We start from the raw sequence: 15700 nt of genomic DNA on the forward strand, positions 1-15700 counted from the left end.
ATTCATACATGCCATAATTTTTCAGACCAATTCCGGGACATTGAGTTAAATTGTCCGGGACTTTTGCCGATTTTCCGGGACATGTATAAAATGTAGCGATATTTATAGACATATGCATTATTTGGTACGTTTTTTTTTGTTTCGCATCGTTAATTGCAAAAGTTCGAAAGCCTATCCGAAATACACTTGATCTATTAACGTCAAATTAAACATTACTACTTCCGTTACTAGATACAAGCCACGTGTTTTCAGTGTAAGCGTTCTAAACATAGATGGTGACGTCACTGCGTTATTGTTATTAAGACCGGTGTGTAACGCGTAGCTGTTGATACGCCTTTATTCATTTATAACATTTATATAATAAAAAATACAACAATACAGTACCGTTAGATCGTCAACTAAAATCAATTCACAATACATACAACCAATCATATTAAAACGAATACAACAAAACAGTACCGGTAGATCGTCAACTTAAAATCCGGACAGGATGACGTTTATATATGGTATCCGGAGAAGTGCCTTCCCGGAGAACTGCCCCCCGGAGAACTGCCCCCTTATTTTAAAGGTGGCGGAGAGGTGCCCCCCCATCAAATCGGTAGGGGCGGAGAACTGCCCCCTGTCAGAATTTAGTAGGCGGATATCTGCCCCCCCCCCCCCCATCAAATCTGTAGGGGCGGAGAACTGCCCCCCGGTGTCATATTAGTTATTAGTTACGTAGTGAAAACAATACTTACGGGTAATTTTACGTTATCGCCGTACACATTTTATCCGGTAACAATTTAATTTCAGTACAAGTATATTACCATTTTTCGAACTGAATAACACAAATTGTCTAGAGGCATGTGATAATACTGTTTAAGGCTCTTGGTACGCATCTGCACCACTCACTATACATGAATGCCTTGTAAAAGTCGTGTTTTAATAAGAGCGCGAAACATAGTCGAGATCCACACAGGAAACGCGTGCGTGTTAATACTGGCAATGTGTTGCAACTAAATATAGACGTGCAACTCGGTACTTATGGAGGAAAAGATACATTGGAATTAATTTACATTATAAAGATAGTATTGACCCATGGAAAAAAAGTTAATTGACATATAAAAAAGTAAATTAATAGGCAAGGCAAAGGCAATAATTTAGCTGACTTGAAGAAAAAAGTGAAGTGAAGTTGAATTTATAAGCAATTTATTTATTTCAAATAATTCAGCCGCGAAAACTTTTTATTAGCAAAAAGTTATTTGTTTTTCTTTGTTCACATTGACGAAAATCACGTGATTATCAAGTTGGCGACGTGACGACGTCCATGCCGAGGTAGGTATTTTATGCCGTTTTATAACTTTTATTACTTGTACAACTTTATATTACTTTTGAAATTTCACTCAATTTCCATACATAATAGCAAGAAAGTTACTGGCGTTATTGTCATTATAATACTCGCTTTATATATCACCGCTATTTCTTTAATTAGGGGGCACTTCTCCGGGTCATCAATTCTGACAGGGGGGCAGTTCTCCGCCCCTTATTAATCAGCAGGGGGGCAGTTCTCCGCCCTATACAAAAACAGTGAGGGGGCAGTTCTGCGCCCAGTGAAAAATCTTTGGGGGGGCAGTTCTCCTAGAGCCTTTATATATGCTTACTTTTTTACTCAACTTCTTTGTCGGTTAAACGTGCGAACATAAACTGCTTTTAATTTTTTAATCAGCGATGTTGGACTTCAGATGTGTGAACAACTATCCTTTGCCCTTACGCAGCGGGAAATAATGACGTAGTAGATTAAAGTCAATTAACAACCACATTAAACAATGCCGCCTTTTCGGTTTGACCGCGAACGTGAGACAATCGATATGATAACAGGACCCCTGTTAATTGATCGATTTTGACACGTAGCGTAGTCTGCCTATTCGGGTAGGCATTGTCATGGAGACGCTGCAGATAAACACAGATTCGAGGTGCAGTTAAGCCTAAGATAAGGTACATGTATATATGGATTTTGTAAATTCCGGGACATTTGACAGATTTCCGGGACAGCGGGACAAGTTCTTCATTTCCGGGACTGTCCCGGACAATCCGGGACGTATGGCATGTATGTAATATTAAAGTGGAGGAAATTATGGAAAACTTAAATATGTTGTTACTTATTATGTACACAAAGAGTTAATACTTCAAAGTTTGAACATCAACAAAGTCTATCACATGCAATTCTGTAATAACAGCACTTTTTATGCCCCTGGTAGGGTGGCATATAGCAGTTGAACTGTCTGTAAGTCCGTCGGTGAAAGGTCAAGGTCATTCTTCAAGGTCAAAGGTAAAAAAAATCAAAGCGGCGCAGTAGGGGACATTGTGTTTCTGACAAACACATCTCTTGTGTTAATAAGCATCTAATCAAGATGTTCCACATTTCAGCTTTAAATGTCTTGTAATAACATGGATGCAGAAATATGTAAGAATACAATTACATTGATTTCTATGTATGCTGTACTTAAACACATGCACAGAAGTATATACAGATGTTTGCATGTGCCATCAATTGACATATTTTGACCAAGGTTAAATGGGGGTGGACAGAGTACCTTAGAATAGTACATTTCAAAATCTCAGTTCCTTATTTTTGTGACTATATATTTTTTTTTATCAAACTTTGATTTGATTCAACTTCTGCAGCATAAATTTAAATTTATTGTTAAAAAAAGAGAATTATTTGTGATATTCTTAAAGAAACATACCTTAACAACTTTCATTGATAACTTGGCTATTTGTGGTTGAGTTACACTTCCACAAAATACACTCATATCAAACAAGTGATCATAAATCCATCTTGAAATGTCATAAACTTGTGGGTTTAATTATTCTGTTACTCGATCAGTGACCTCCCTTTATTGTTTAAAAGTTATTTGACAAATAGCATGAGAGATTTATTTGTGAAAAAGGTTGCTTGAATTTCGTAAATGAGACTTTTGATTTTGATGCTCTTGAAATACATTGTCTTATAATTCTTTTACATAAAAAATATGTCAGTTTGTATGCTGTGCAATTCAAGAACTTTGCTCCAAGTTGAATTTTGTTTTATGATATTGAATAACTGGCTTGATAATGCTGTTAGTGACATAATAATTTTCCAAATATATATTTGGTCGTGCAGGATTTATGAAAATACAAATGTTTATAAAATAGAAGTAAATCTTTGATTTGTACTAGTCAAATTTAGTGTCATAACAGGAAAAGTGATACTAAAAGAGAAAATGAAGGCATTGTACGCAAAATGGAAAATCATGTATTTAGAACAACTAAAACGAGATCACACAAAGGGTAAAATGTTCCTTTTATGTAAACATGTTATACTTTATTATAATAACTTTGAAGTAATATTTTTTTAAACAAATATGTGTATTTTCCTTATTGTTTATTTAATTAAGAAAGTTTAAGTAGTATTCTGTATAATTTAGGGTCTATTGACATTCATAATATTCTATAATGTATTCTTATATAAATAAAATTCTTATGACTTGCATAATCTTTTTTTTTCATAACATTTTATTTCTGAAAACATACATTTTACAGTCATACAAACTGATAGATATAGATGTTTGAAAATGTAATTTCTAACAATTATAACTGAAAAAAAGTGGTTTCAGAATATTATGGTGTGGAGAAAAGAAAGAAGTAGGCGGTATAGATTCAGTTGAGTCTATCAAAAGTTTTATATTAAGAAGAGATTAGCGTGTTCATACGGCTGTATTTTCTTAGAATAAGCTCCATCATTGACTAAACAATTCATATATGTGTGTTTTATGTGTGTTTTGTTTCCTATATTTTTAGCCTATGGGTTAAGTAGCTCATATATTGTGGGAATTTAGGGGCGGTGCTTTAGCATTTAAATTAAAAGATAAAGTACTTGCATAATCTTTTATATGTATTACAATATATAAGTTAGGTTATATTGAAATGCATACTAATCTATAATATATTCCTATATAAGTTAGGTTCTAATGACTTGCATAGTGTAATCTTTTATATATGTATACCTATAATGAATTAAGTTTAAATGACTTTCATAATGGTCTACATGTATTCCTATATATAAGTTAGGTACTATTGACTTAATCTTCCATATTATCATAGCCTTGTATAAACATGGCTTAATTCATGTGCTTAGACTGTGTCGGCCCAGATAAGCCTGTGAAGTTTACTTAATCTGTATTTTCGATAAGCAGAGAATTCCTTTAAATGAAATATACCACCAAAGCAGAAAGTGTCTTCCCTGATTAGCCTGTGTGGACTGCCCTGGCTAATCTGTGATGGCAAATTACACACATGCATTAGGCCCTGTGTTCCAGAGAGAGGCTTATATGTATTCCTATATAGGTCAGGTGCTGGGTGCATATGGTCATGGTCTGATGTCCTATAATGTATACCTATACTGGTCAAGTGCTGGGTGCATATGGTCTGATGTCCTATATGTATTCCTATGAAGGTCAAGTGCTGGGTGCACATGGTCTGATGTCCAATATGTATTCCTATATAGGTCAAATGCAGGGTGCACATGATCTGAAGCCCTCTATGTATAGCTATATAGGTCAGGTGCTGGGTACACATGGTCTGATGTCCTATATGTATTCCTATATATGTCAAATGATGGGTGCACATGGTTTGATGTCATATATGTATTCCTATATATGTCAAATGCTGGGTGCCCATGGTCTTATGTCCTATATGTATTCTTATATAGGTCAAATGATGGATGCACATGGTCTGATGTCCTATATGTATTCCTATATAGGTCAAATGCTGGGTGCCCATGGTCTGATGTCCTATATGTATTCCTATATAGGTCAAATGCTGGGTGCCCATGGTCTGATGTCCTATTATGTATTCCTATATAGGTCAAGTGCTGTGTGGACATGGTCTGATGTCCTATATGTAGACCTGTATAGGTCAATTACTGGGTGCCCATGGTCTGATGTCCTATATGTATTCATTTATAGGTCAAGTGCTGGTTGTACATGGTCTGATGTCCTATATGTGTTCCTATATAGGTCAAGTGCTGGGTGTACAAGGTCTGATGTCCTATATGTGTTCCTATATAGGTTGAATGCTGGGTGCCCATGGTCTTATGTCCTATATGTATTCATATATAGGTCAAATGATGGGTGAACATTGTCTGATGTCTTATATGTATTCCTATTATGGTCAAGTGCTGGGTGCACGTGGTCTGGTGTCCTATATATATACCTATATAGGTCAAGTGCTGGGTTCACATGGTCTGATGTCCTATATGTATTCCTATTAAGGTCAACTGCTGGGTGCGCTTGGTCTGATGTCCTATATGTATTGCTATTAAGGTCAAGTGCTGGGTTCCCATAGTCTAATGTCATATATGTATTCCTATATAGGTCAAATGATGGGTGCCCATGGTCTGATATCCTATATGTATTCCTATATAGGTCAAGTGATGGGTGCCCATGGTCTAATTTCCTATATGTATTCCTTTATACAGCGTTCGACACTAACAGGAGTCAGGGAGTTTGAGACTCCTTAAAATGAGACTCGGACTCCTTGTTTTTTCGTCAGGGGAGTCCATCGGACTCCTTTAAAATCATCTTTGAATAAAAAAAAAATCAGTTGATTTCCTTATTTGTTTCGCCAGATCAGAATGTCAGAACTTTTGTGAATCCAAAAAATGTGACTCAAATCATTCTGCTGGAACACATGGACAAAAACAAAAGAATAGGAAATTATTTATTTTGGTTCCCTGTCACTGTCTGAGCGTGTAGTAATAGGGGAACATGCAAACTATGAAATGATCGTGGCCATTTTTTTTCACTGATAACCCAATTTAGGGTTGCTGAGAGCCGCCATAGCAAAAATCATCAAAGGATCTGGGAGCACGTTTATATGGACTAGTAGTAAACTACAAATGTAGCTTTGCCAAACAGTTTCTCATAACTATAAGAATAATCATCACAATACCCGATTTTTTTTAAAATATATACCTTTTATGGCCCCATTGGGTACTGAAGATCATCATCACTGTGAATCTTTTGAGCGTGAATGACCCGTGTCACTATCAATAGATGATTTCAGTCGTTGATTGCAGTTTGTAGGCAATTGTCATACCAACCACACTGATCCGGGTTTCTACTGTGTACTCCTCCATGATAAAATCGTGGCAAGTTACTGATTATAAGAGACTGATGAAATTGGCAACAGGGTGTAATCCTTGTGGATATTGTGCTTTGCATGCAAAATATTGTCTAAACATGTTTTCATGGTGTTTAAATCCAATGATGAAATTAAAATAAAATTAGAATTATATTGTGTTTCCCACTTTCCACGTCCTTGGAAATATAAAGAATATATATAAGGAAATGAGAAATATAGGGTTGTTACACCCTTACGATGTGATTTATTAACTATGATACTAACAAAACAGAAGGCTCCGAGAATGTTTTTTAACCCTTATGTCAAGGTTAAACAAGCAATCTAAATGCATAATACAAAATAGTATGTGTTGAAAACTTACAATAATTAAGTAAATTATAAACTTAAATATTACTAGAATGCGTTAAATATTTTGCAATGTGATATAACAAATATTGATTGAACAGCAGTCAATTACAACTTTGATCTGAAAACAAACATACAATAACAATTTAACATATCATGGATTGACATGTGTTATTAGCCAAAAATATGATATAAAAAAGTGTCTCAATTGTTGGACTCCTTGAAATCTGTCCGGACTCCTAAATTTCAAAAGCTAGGAGTCCTTGGACTCCTTAAATCCGATTACCGTAATTACTCTTTGTTTTTTGACACTTAAAAATAATTATTTTTGTTCATGTCCGAAAACTTAGATACAAAAAATATTCACAAAATACAGGTGTCCGAAAACTTAGAGTCAAAATTTCAGTGTCCGAAAATAGCGTCAATTGTATCAACGACTACCGGTAATAGCACGCGCTTGTAAAATACCATGCCGTTTAGTATAAATTACAGTTATATATGTTTGCACTGCATTTTAAATAATTTAAATGCTTAATTTATGTGACAGAAAGTAACTACAAGGTTGTACTTTAACCAACAAGTTCTGTGAAAGATGAGCATGTGATATACCGATCCTCGCTAGTATGAACCTGTAATTAACTCAATAAAAAAGCAAACTATGATTTCTTTATTTGTTCATTTCCAATAGTTGTTGTCTAACACCTTCAATTGTTCGTAAAACTTGCAATAGGGTGCATCACACTTTGAAGCGTTTAGTATTTGTCATAGTTATTTTACTGAGAAGGTGTAGTACAACTGCAGTAGGTAATTGAACTGTAAATTGGCACTACCCCTGGTAATTGTCATAACGCTTATGCTGTCGGCCGAAACCATTGTTTAATACCAGTTTACAAGGTTGTTTACCCAATAATGCAAATGTAATGGTCTGTTGCCCTCAGGCATGCACCTGCCATGTTTTATGATGTTAATCTGGTTGTAAAACCCCATGATCGTAGTGTCATTATATATCGAAAACAGGACCAAAATTTGGTAAAATAGCGCTGTAAAATATACTGTCCGAAAATTAGAGACATTAATTATGGACGAAAACTCGTATGTCCGAAAATTAAGAGTCATGAAAAATAATTATCTTTGCTAAAAAAAGGGGTGTCCGAAAACTTAGAGTGTCCAAAAACATAGAGTAATTACCTGTCCTATATACCTGTATAGGTCAAATGATGGATGCACAATTGGTCTGATGTCCTATATGTATTCCTATATAGGTCAAATGATGGGTGAACATGGTCTAATGTCATATATGTATTCCTATAAAGGTCAAGTGCTGGGTGCACATGGTCTGATGTCCTATATGTATTCCTATGAAGGTCAAGTGCTGGGTGCACATGGTCTGATGTCCTATATGTATTTCTATTAAGGTCAAGTACTGGGTGCACATGGTCTGATGTCCTATATGTATTCCTATTTAGGTCAAGTGCTGGGTGCACATGGTCTGGTGTCCTATATGTATTCCTATTTAGGTCAAGTGCTGGGTGCACATGGTCTGATGTCCTATATGTATTCCTATTTAGGTCAAGTGCTGGGTGCACATGGTCTAATGTCATATAGTGTATTCCTATTAAGGTCAGGTTCTGGATTCACATGGTCTGATATCCTATATGTATTCCTATATAGGTCAAGTGCTGGGTGCACATGGTCTGATGTCCAGCAGTGAAAGTGTGGGCCCAGGAAGTACCCACTCTTCAGGCTGGTTACCGGCTGTACACAAGCCACAGTGGAAGGGGAGCCAGCAGAGCCTACGTAGTCACGGGTCCAGGAAGGCATGTAAGTGCAAACCAGTCATGTACTGCATGTTATATGATTTTGTAAAACAATGGGCCAGTTTGCTTATGGGAAATCATGTTTGGTATATTACATGTATAGCAGATTTCTTCTAAGTGGGCTATTTACTTCTATAAATAAAGAAAATTGTGTTTTCATAAACTATAAGATAAAAAAGATGGGCAAAACATGGGTTATTCAACTGTTAAGCAGAAAGTGAGAAGATATATAAAAGTATGACATAGCATGTATTGCTGCATATCTTTATGTAATAAAGGAATTGATCACACACTGTTTAAAAATGGCATATCAGGGGTAATCATCTGGTCACATGGCAATGAATCATCTGGCTTATTTTTGTAAGAAAGGGCTTATTCTCTTGCTATTGATCAATAAGGGACAGTACTCTGGCTAATTTAAGAAATGAAGTACAGTATTCTGGCTAATTTTAGCAAATACTCTGACTAATTAAAGCACGTAAGGGCAGAACTCTGACTCATTGAAGCACATAAGGGCAGACTCTGGCTAATTAAATCACATAAAGGGCAGAACTCTGACTAATTTAAGCAGTAAGGGGCAGTACTCTGGCTAATCAAAGCACACGAGGGCAGAAATCTGTCTAATTTTAGCAGTAAGGGGGAGTACTCTGGCTAATTAAATCACATAAAGGGCAGAACTCTGACTAATTTTAGCAGTAAGGGGCAGTACTCTGGCTAATCAAAGCACACGAGGGCAGAAATCTGTCTTATTTTAGCAGTAAGGGGGAGTACTCTGGCTAATTTTAGCAGTAAGGGGCAGATCTCTTGCTAATTAAAGCACATAAGGGCAGAACTCTGGCTAATTAAAGCACATAAGGGCAGAACTCTGGCTAATTAAAGCACATAAGGGGCAGAACTCTGGCTAATTTTAGCAGTATGGTGCAGTACTCTGGCTAATCAAAGCGTATAAGTGCAGAATTCTGGTTAATTTAAGCAGTAAGGGGGAGTACTCTGGCTAATCAAAGCACACAAGGGGCAGAACTCTGGCTAATTAAAGCACATAAGGGGCAGAACTCTGGCTAATTAAAGCACATAAGGGGCAGAACTCTGGCTAATTTTAGCAGTATGGTGCAGTACTCTGGCTAATCAAAGCGTATAAGTGCAGAATTCTGGTTAATTTTAGCAGTAAGGGGGAGTACTCTGGCTAATCAAAGCGTATAAGTGCAGAATTCTGGTTAATTTTAGCAGTATGGGGGAGTACTCTGGCTAATCAAAGCGTATAAGTGCAGAATTCTGGTTAATTTAAGCAGTAAGGGGGAGTACTCTGGCTAATCAAAGCGTATAAGTGCAGAATTCTGGTTAATTTAAGCAGTAAGGGGGAGTACTCTGGCTAATCAAAGCGTATAAGTGCAGAATTCTGGTTAATTTAAGCAGTAAGGGGGAGTACTCTGGCTAATCAAAGCGTATAAGTGCAGAATTCTGGTTAATTTAAGCAGTAAGGGGGAGTACTCTGGCTAATCAAAGCGTATAAGTGCAGAATTCTGGTTAATTTTAGCAGTATGGGGGAGTACTCTGGCTAATCAAAGCGTATAAGTGCAGAATTCTGGTTAATTTAAGCAGTAAGGGGGAGTACTCTGGCTAATCAAAGCGTATAAGTGCAGAATTCTGGTTAATTTAAGCAGTAAGGGGGAGTACTCTGGCTAATCAAAGCGTATAAGTGCAGAATTCTGGTTAATTTTAGCAGTATGGTGCAGTACTCTGGCTAATCAAAGCGTATAAGTGCAGAATTCTGGTTAATTTTAGCAGTAAGGGGGAGTACTCTGGCTAATCAAAGCACACAAGGGCAGAATTCTGGCTAATTTGAGCAGTAAGGGGCAGTACTCTTTTCTTATGGCATGTAATGTCCAATACTTGATAGGGTGATATGGCTAGTAATTGTCAATACTTTGACTCAATGACTGTGAAGGAGAAGCCAATTATCTGACTATGTGGTATAAAAGGGCCATAACTCTGACAATATGGCAAAAAATTTGCTGACATTATGGCAGCCAAGAAGTTATTTCTATCAAATTGATTCCTGGAGTTAGTTAATGAGTAGAGGATGGAAACAACTGTAATTCAACTAAGGGTAAAAGACTGGTTTTTGTGAATGTAGGCATGTTTGTATTGCTGTTGTATTCTGGTATTATATGTTGTAAGAGATTATAGATATTTTACCAATTATACCACTTTATTTTTGTAAATATATTTAGTATTATAGTAATTGTGCATTGTAAGGGTATGTTGTAAAGTATTGTATCTTTAATTGTTGTTTCTATGAAGGGGTTCATTTGCTTGCACAAAATGTATGGAATATTGTGACATATTATTCAATATTATACAATTAAATAAGAAATGTATGATATTAATATTGTATCACATGCTATTATCTTTAATTGTACACATTATTATTTCAGCTTTATCTTGTATGTAAATGTATGTTTATTTTGATGAATAGAACAGAAAACATTGTATATCTAAGCAGACTTGATCAAGAGATACTTTGTTTTGGCATTCATTTTAAAAGAGTTTATTCAGAAAGAGAATCTGTTAGAAAAGAAATTTAACAGAGCTTTATTTTTTTTAGGTGGTACACGTTATTTGAACATTGTGAATGCTGCATGTCTTAATAATTACATGTTACCACAAAAATAAAATCCTTCATTTTAAAGAAATTTAAGTTAATATTTCATTATTATTATTGTTATTAAAAACCATAAAGTTTACTTAACTTCTTTTGATATACAGACATAGAATTCAACTGGATGTACTAAAAATAGATTTTTCTTTTACAAAAAAACTAAAAAAAAATCCTAACAGTTTCCCATCCTACTTAAAGGGATTCTTTTATTTAGGAACACTCTCGGAAAGCTGGGCATAATTCATGTGCATGAAGTGTTGGGCCTGTTTAGCCTGTGAAGTCTGCACAGGCTAATCTATTATGACATTTATGCACATGCATTAAGCCACTGTTTCCCAGAATAATGCTACATAAGTAAGTATTAGGGCATAATCCATTCATCAGTAGTTATTTGAATAGTTTTCACATAACAGGTGAAACATAAGTAGCCGTTTGATAAATAAAATTAATAACTTTTTATGTGAATAGTTTCAGGGTATTCCAAAGTGGGTGTTGGCAAACAGAATGTCCCCTCAGCCCGATCACTCCCTCCTATCAACTCATTAACCAATCAATCCCTAATGGCAATTAAACTTTCCCGGGCAGATATTCAACAAAAGTCTGCCCTGTCTGAAGATATCCCACAATCTCCTGCAAGGCCCCTAACAACGCCTGAATCCCGCCCCTCAAAAGGGGACCCCATTGAAGTGACAATTCCTACTGATATTAACCAAATCGATGATGAAAAATCAGTCGACAAGTTAGATCCTTTGAAAATTGTTCCTTTTGATGAAATCGATGCAGATGAAGCTTTGACAACTATTCTTGAACGATTGTCTCCTGATACCCATGAAAAATTTGAAAAATTCACAAAAAGCAGGCATTCAAATGAAAATTCAAATTATATTAAAGATCTTTCTAGTGACAGAATCAAAGAATTGGAGTCGTTCCAATCCTTAAAATCAAAATCCTTCATGTCTGGTGACCCAGCAAGGGAAATTGCAGCGTTACACTCGCCCTTGAAAACCTTCAGGGTTAAATCCTTCAGAACCTTCACAACCGCCAACTCTTCTGAGCTTCACGGCATCACCCCCTCCGTGACGCTTCCTGTGTCAATGAAGTCAAGGTCAAGCATGTTTCGCTCCCTAAGTCTTAATGACTTGACGCAGATCACTTCTGATACATACCAACCAGCTTACCAAAGCAGTTACCGATCAAGCCCTGTACACAGTTACCAGTCAAGTCCTGTACACATTTATATTGAACCTTTAGCCTCCATGCATTCGGATGAGGAATCTGTGAAAACATTCGTCTTTCCAAATCCCATATTTCTGCCCAAATTTGGTAAAAGAAAGAGCGCAATTTCCCAGACAACATGTGACTCTATGTCAAAACCCAGCACAGATTCACTGACACCTGGGACTAGTGTGTCAGTCACAAAACTGGGTGTCAAACCCCTCTCCCTCTCGTCTGCTCCCCCCTTTAAATTAAGTGTAAAATCTTGGTCCCAAGCCACACCCACAAGCGGAAAACGAATCTCGTGGCACCATCAAAACTCAGTTTGTAAGTTCTGTTTGGTAGTCCTTCTAAACGCGATAACTTCTTGTGTTGGGGTACTAGTATATAATTCATGGCATAGAAATGGGATGTTGAGGTCTTGAAAATCTTTACTTATAATTTTGAAATGTATCTGTTCCTCCTCTTCTCATTTCCTCAAGGGTTTCCATTGAATAGTGTGTACATTTATTTTAGCATCATTCTGGAAAAAAGGGGCTTATTGCATGAGAGTGGAGTGTTGTCTCAAATTAGGGTGTTCAGTCCACAAAGGCTTATCAGGGAAGACACTTTCAGCTTTTATGGAAATTTTTGTTTAAAAGAAGTCTATTCTTAGCGAAAATCAAGTCTAAGCGGAAAGTGTCATCCCTGATTAGCTAGTCCGACTGCAAGGGCTAATCTGGTTGGTCACTTTTGCGCACATGCATATAGTCATGTTTTTACAGAAAGATGCTCATTCAGTATATTCTTGTATTGGGATGTACATTTTATTATGTATATTGCATAGAAATGGGTTGTTTGGGGTCCTTGAATGAACAATCTTTACTTAGCATTCTGAGATGTATTTGTTCCTCCTCTATCTATTACTTCCCTCAAGGGTTTTCATTGAATGGTTTGTGCATATTATATGTCATGTGTGTAAAATCCAGTATGGGTAATTGGCTTGGTAGGTTCTTTGAACTCTTTTGAATTTAAACTATTGAAAATATATATATAAAAAATATATTGTTAATATCCTACTTTGCTGATCAAGTTCAGTGTCTCACACAAAATATATGTATTTCTCTGAAGTTCATATTCCTAATTATACAACATATTTGCAGATACTGCAATGAAAATTATATATTTGATATTTGGAATGTTCACACCAACTTGTAACTTGCACAGATTGTACTTGAAATTATGTGACAAAAACATTTTCTATGCGTAGATGAAGTTTGTGTCATTATTACAAATGTGAATTTTTTGTTTTTAATTTGATGACCTTAATTTCATTAAATCCAAGTTAATTTTGGAATCATCTAGATTCTATCACATATTTTGCTTTAGCAGAACTGTATCTATTAATTGATCTGTGCAGATGTTGTGAACACGTTTCGAATCACACAAGTTGCGTCTCCCACTAAGCCACAAAAGAGAAAAAAATCCAGAAGTAAACTTTCCAAAGTTGTTGAGAAGGGTATGTCTCTAGAAATGGACTCACATCTGCAGTCTAGGCCTAATATTGCACTCTCACCAGAACTATTAAGTTACCAACAGTTTAAACAAAATGTTACTATTGTAACAAAAACAGCAATAAAAACAAAAGAAAACAAAAACATAAACTATTGTTTCTGTTTCTTGCTGAATTCATAATCAAATAATTATAAAGAGATTATGCTGACATAAAACAATATAATATTTGAATGTTTAAGAAGATTTGAAATATATCAATTGTCATGGTTTTATATTAAACTGACAGTGTATTTCAATTTATCCTGTCACATGCCTTTAAATCAGCCCGATAACCAGGTGACCTAATATCCCAAAAGATATTAGGCGAGATGACCACGTGACCTTGAATATCCGTCAGTTGCTGTCCGCGCATGCGCATAAATATGCTTGTTTTCAATGAAAAAAAATTACAACATACATGTAAAGTACTGTTTGTTTAAAAATTATTATTTTTACAGCATAATTTCGTCTTTGTGTATTGAATTAAAAATGATTGACTCGATTTCTGTGTTGTTTAACAAGACGGAAGCTAGCCTTAGCATTTTGCATGACGTGACGTCACAATGTTTTTTCTGCGGCGTGTCTTTCCCATATTAATTATTTAAACACAAAATACTGGAAAACTATATATTTTAGAAACATTTCAACGTATGTTGTAAATGTGACAGGATAAATAGAATAATGGGTTGGTGACGTGGATGGAGAATGGTTATTTGGCTCGTCGGAGGATCTTATCGGGTTCACCTTCGGCTCACCCGATAACTTCCTCCGACTTGCCAGATAACCATTCTCCATCCACGTCACCAACCTATTATTCTCTATATAATTGAGTCTTTCTCTGGAAAAACGAGGCTTAATATAATTCATCATGTGTTAAGTGTTGTCACAGATATAAGCCCACACAGGCTACTCAGGGATTGGGTATCCTTGGTTGGATTTTCCTTTAAAAAAGACTTTCTTTAAAACTTAAACTTCCATAAAAGCGGTAAGTGGCATCCCTGATTAACCTGTGCAGACTGCATAGTCTAGCCTGGGATGTCAATTTACACATTATGTGTTTCACCATGTTTTCCCAAAGTGACTTTTAGACTAGTAGTGTTATTTTAATATCTAAACCATTCGCAAAGAATGGAAAACTTTTTATTCCCCATTATTTTAAAAACATTTTGAGTAACTTAATGCACTGCAAGCAATTAATACACACTAGAAATATTTATTTAAGTAGAAGGTACAGTGACACAGCATAATCACAAACTAAATTAATAGATGTAAATAGAAAATATAAAATTAATCATTTTTTAAACTTAAATAACACATTTTGGTATTTTGCTACACATCAAAATATCCTTTGAGCAAATTGTAATTTGAGCTATACATCCCGTTATATAATTGGACTTTTTTTAAGAAAAAGGTAGGTTATGAAGCACTTTAAAATCTATGTGACATTTCTGTGTTGTATGGTTTTCTACCTATTGTATTGTATAGATTGGATGTTGAATCTAGCATTAATGGTTGTTGTCTTAAATTAATTAAACTCAGAGCTTATTTATATGCATGCACTATTGTGGGGACTTGTTCCAAGATTTTTATTTCAACAAATGTCATCAAACGAATCTAAAGCAAAAACATTTATTTGTGGAAATAAATAAAAAATGATTAAATCATGTAACAAATAAACAATTGAAAAATGAGCCTTTTTCATGATTCAACCGTGGTGTTTTGGAACCAAATTATCCATGATGTGAACAACATGGTCATTGTGGCATAATAGCAAGGAATTAATGAAACGTTTTGCAAATCTGAGAAAAGGTCCCTGTAAGTTTTCAAAAACGTTGTGTGGTTACAGACTGCAAGTCACTAACAAAGCAGCCAATCAAACAATCTGGAAATTTATCTAAAATGAAAGTTATAAAAAATACGTTAATAAGGAAACACATGCATACATAATGCATACTCATGCATATTTATA

The 15700-nt window shown here is 35.5% G+C and overlaps 1 protein-coding gene across 3 annotated transcripts in view; it reads left to right on the forward strand.

The window, feature by feature from the left end:
• The window catches only part of LOC127847142 (titin homolog), a 142712-nt gene that overhangs the window by 43362 nt on the left and 83650 nt on the right, over positions 1-15700 (forward strand). For all 3 annotated transcript variants that reach the window (XM_052378820.1, XM_052378821.1, XM_052378822.1), the window contains exon 11: positions 8179-8328. In XM_052378820.1, the coding sequence (XP_052234780.1) occupies positions 8179-8328 (150 nt within the window). The remainder of the gene's footprint in view (positions 1-8178; positions 8329-15700) is intronic.

Source organism: Dreissena polymorpha, chromosome 10, assembly GCF_020536995.1.
Source record: "Dreissena polymorpha isolate Duluth1 chromosome 10, UMN_Dpol_1.0, whole genome shotgun sequence".
NCBI classification, from domain to species: Eukaryota; Metazoa; Mollusca; class Bivalvia; order Myida; family Dreissenidae; genus Dreissena; species Dreissena polymorpha.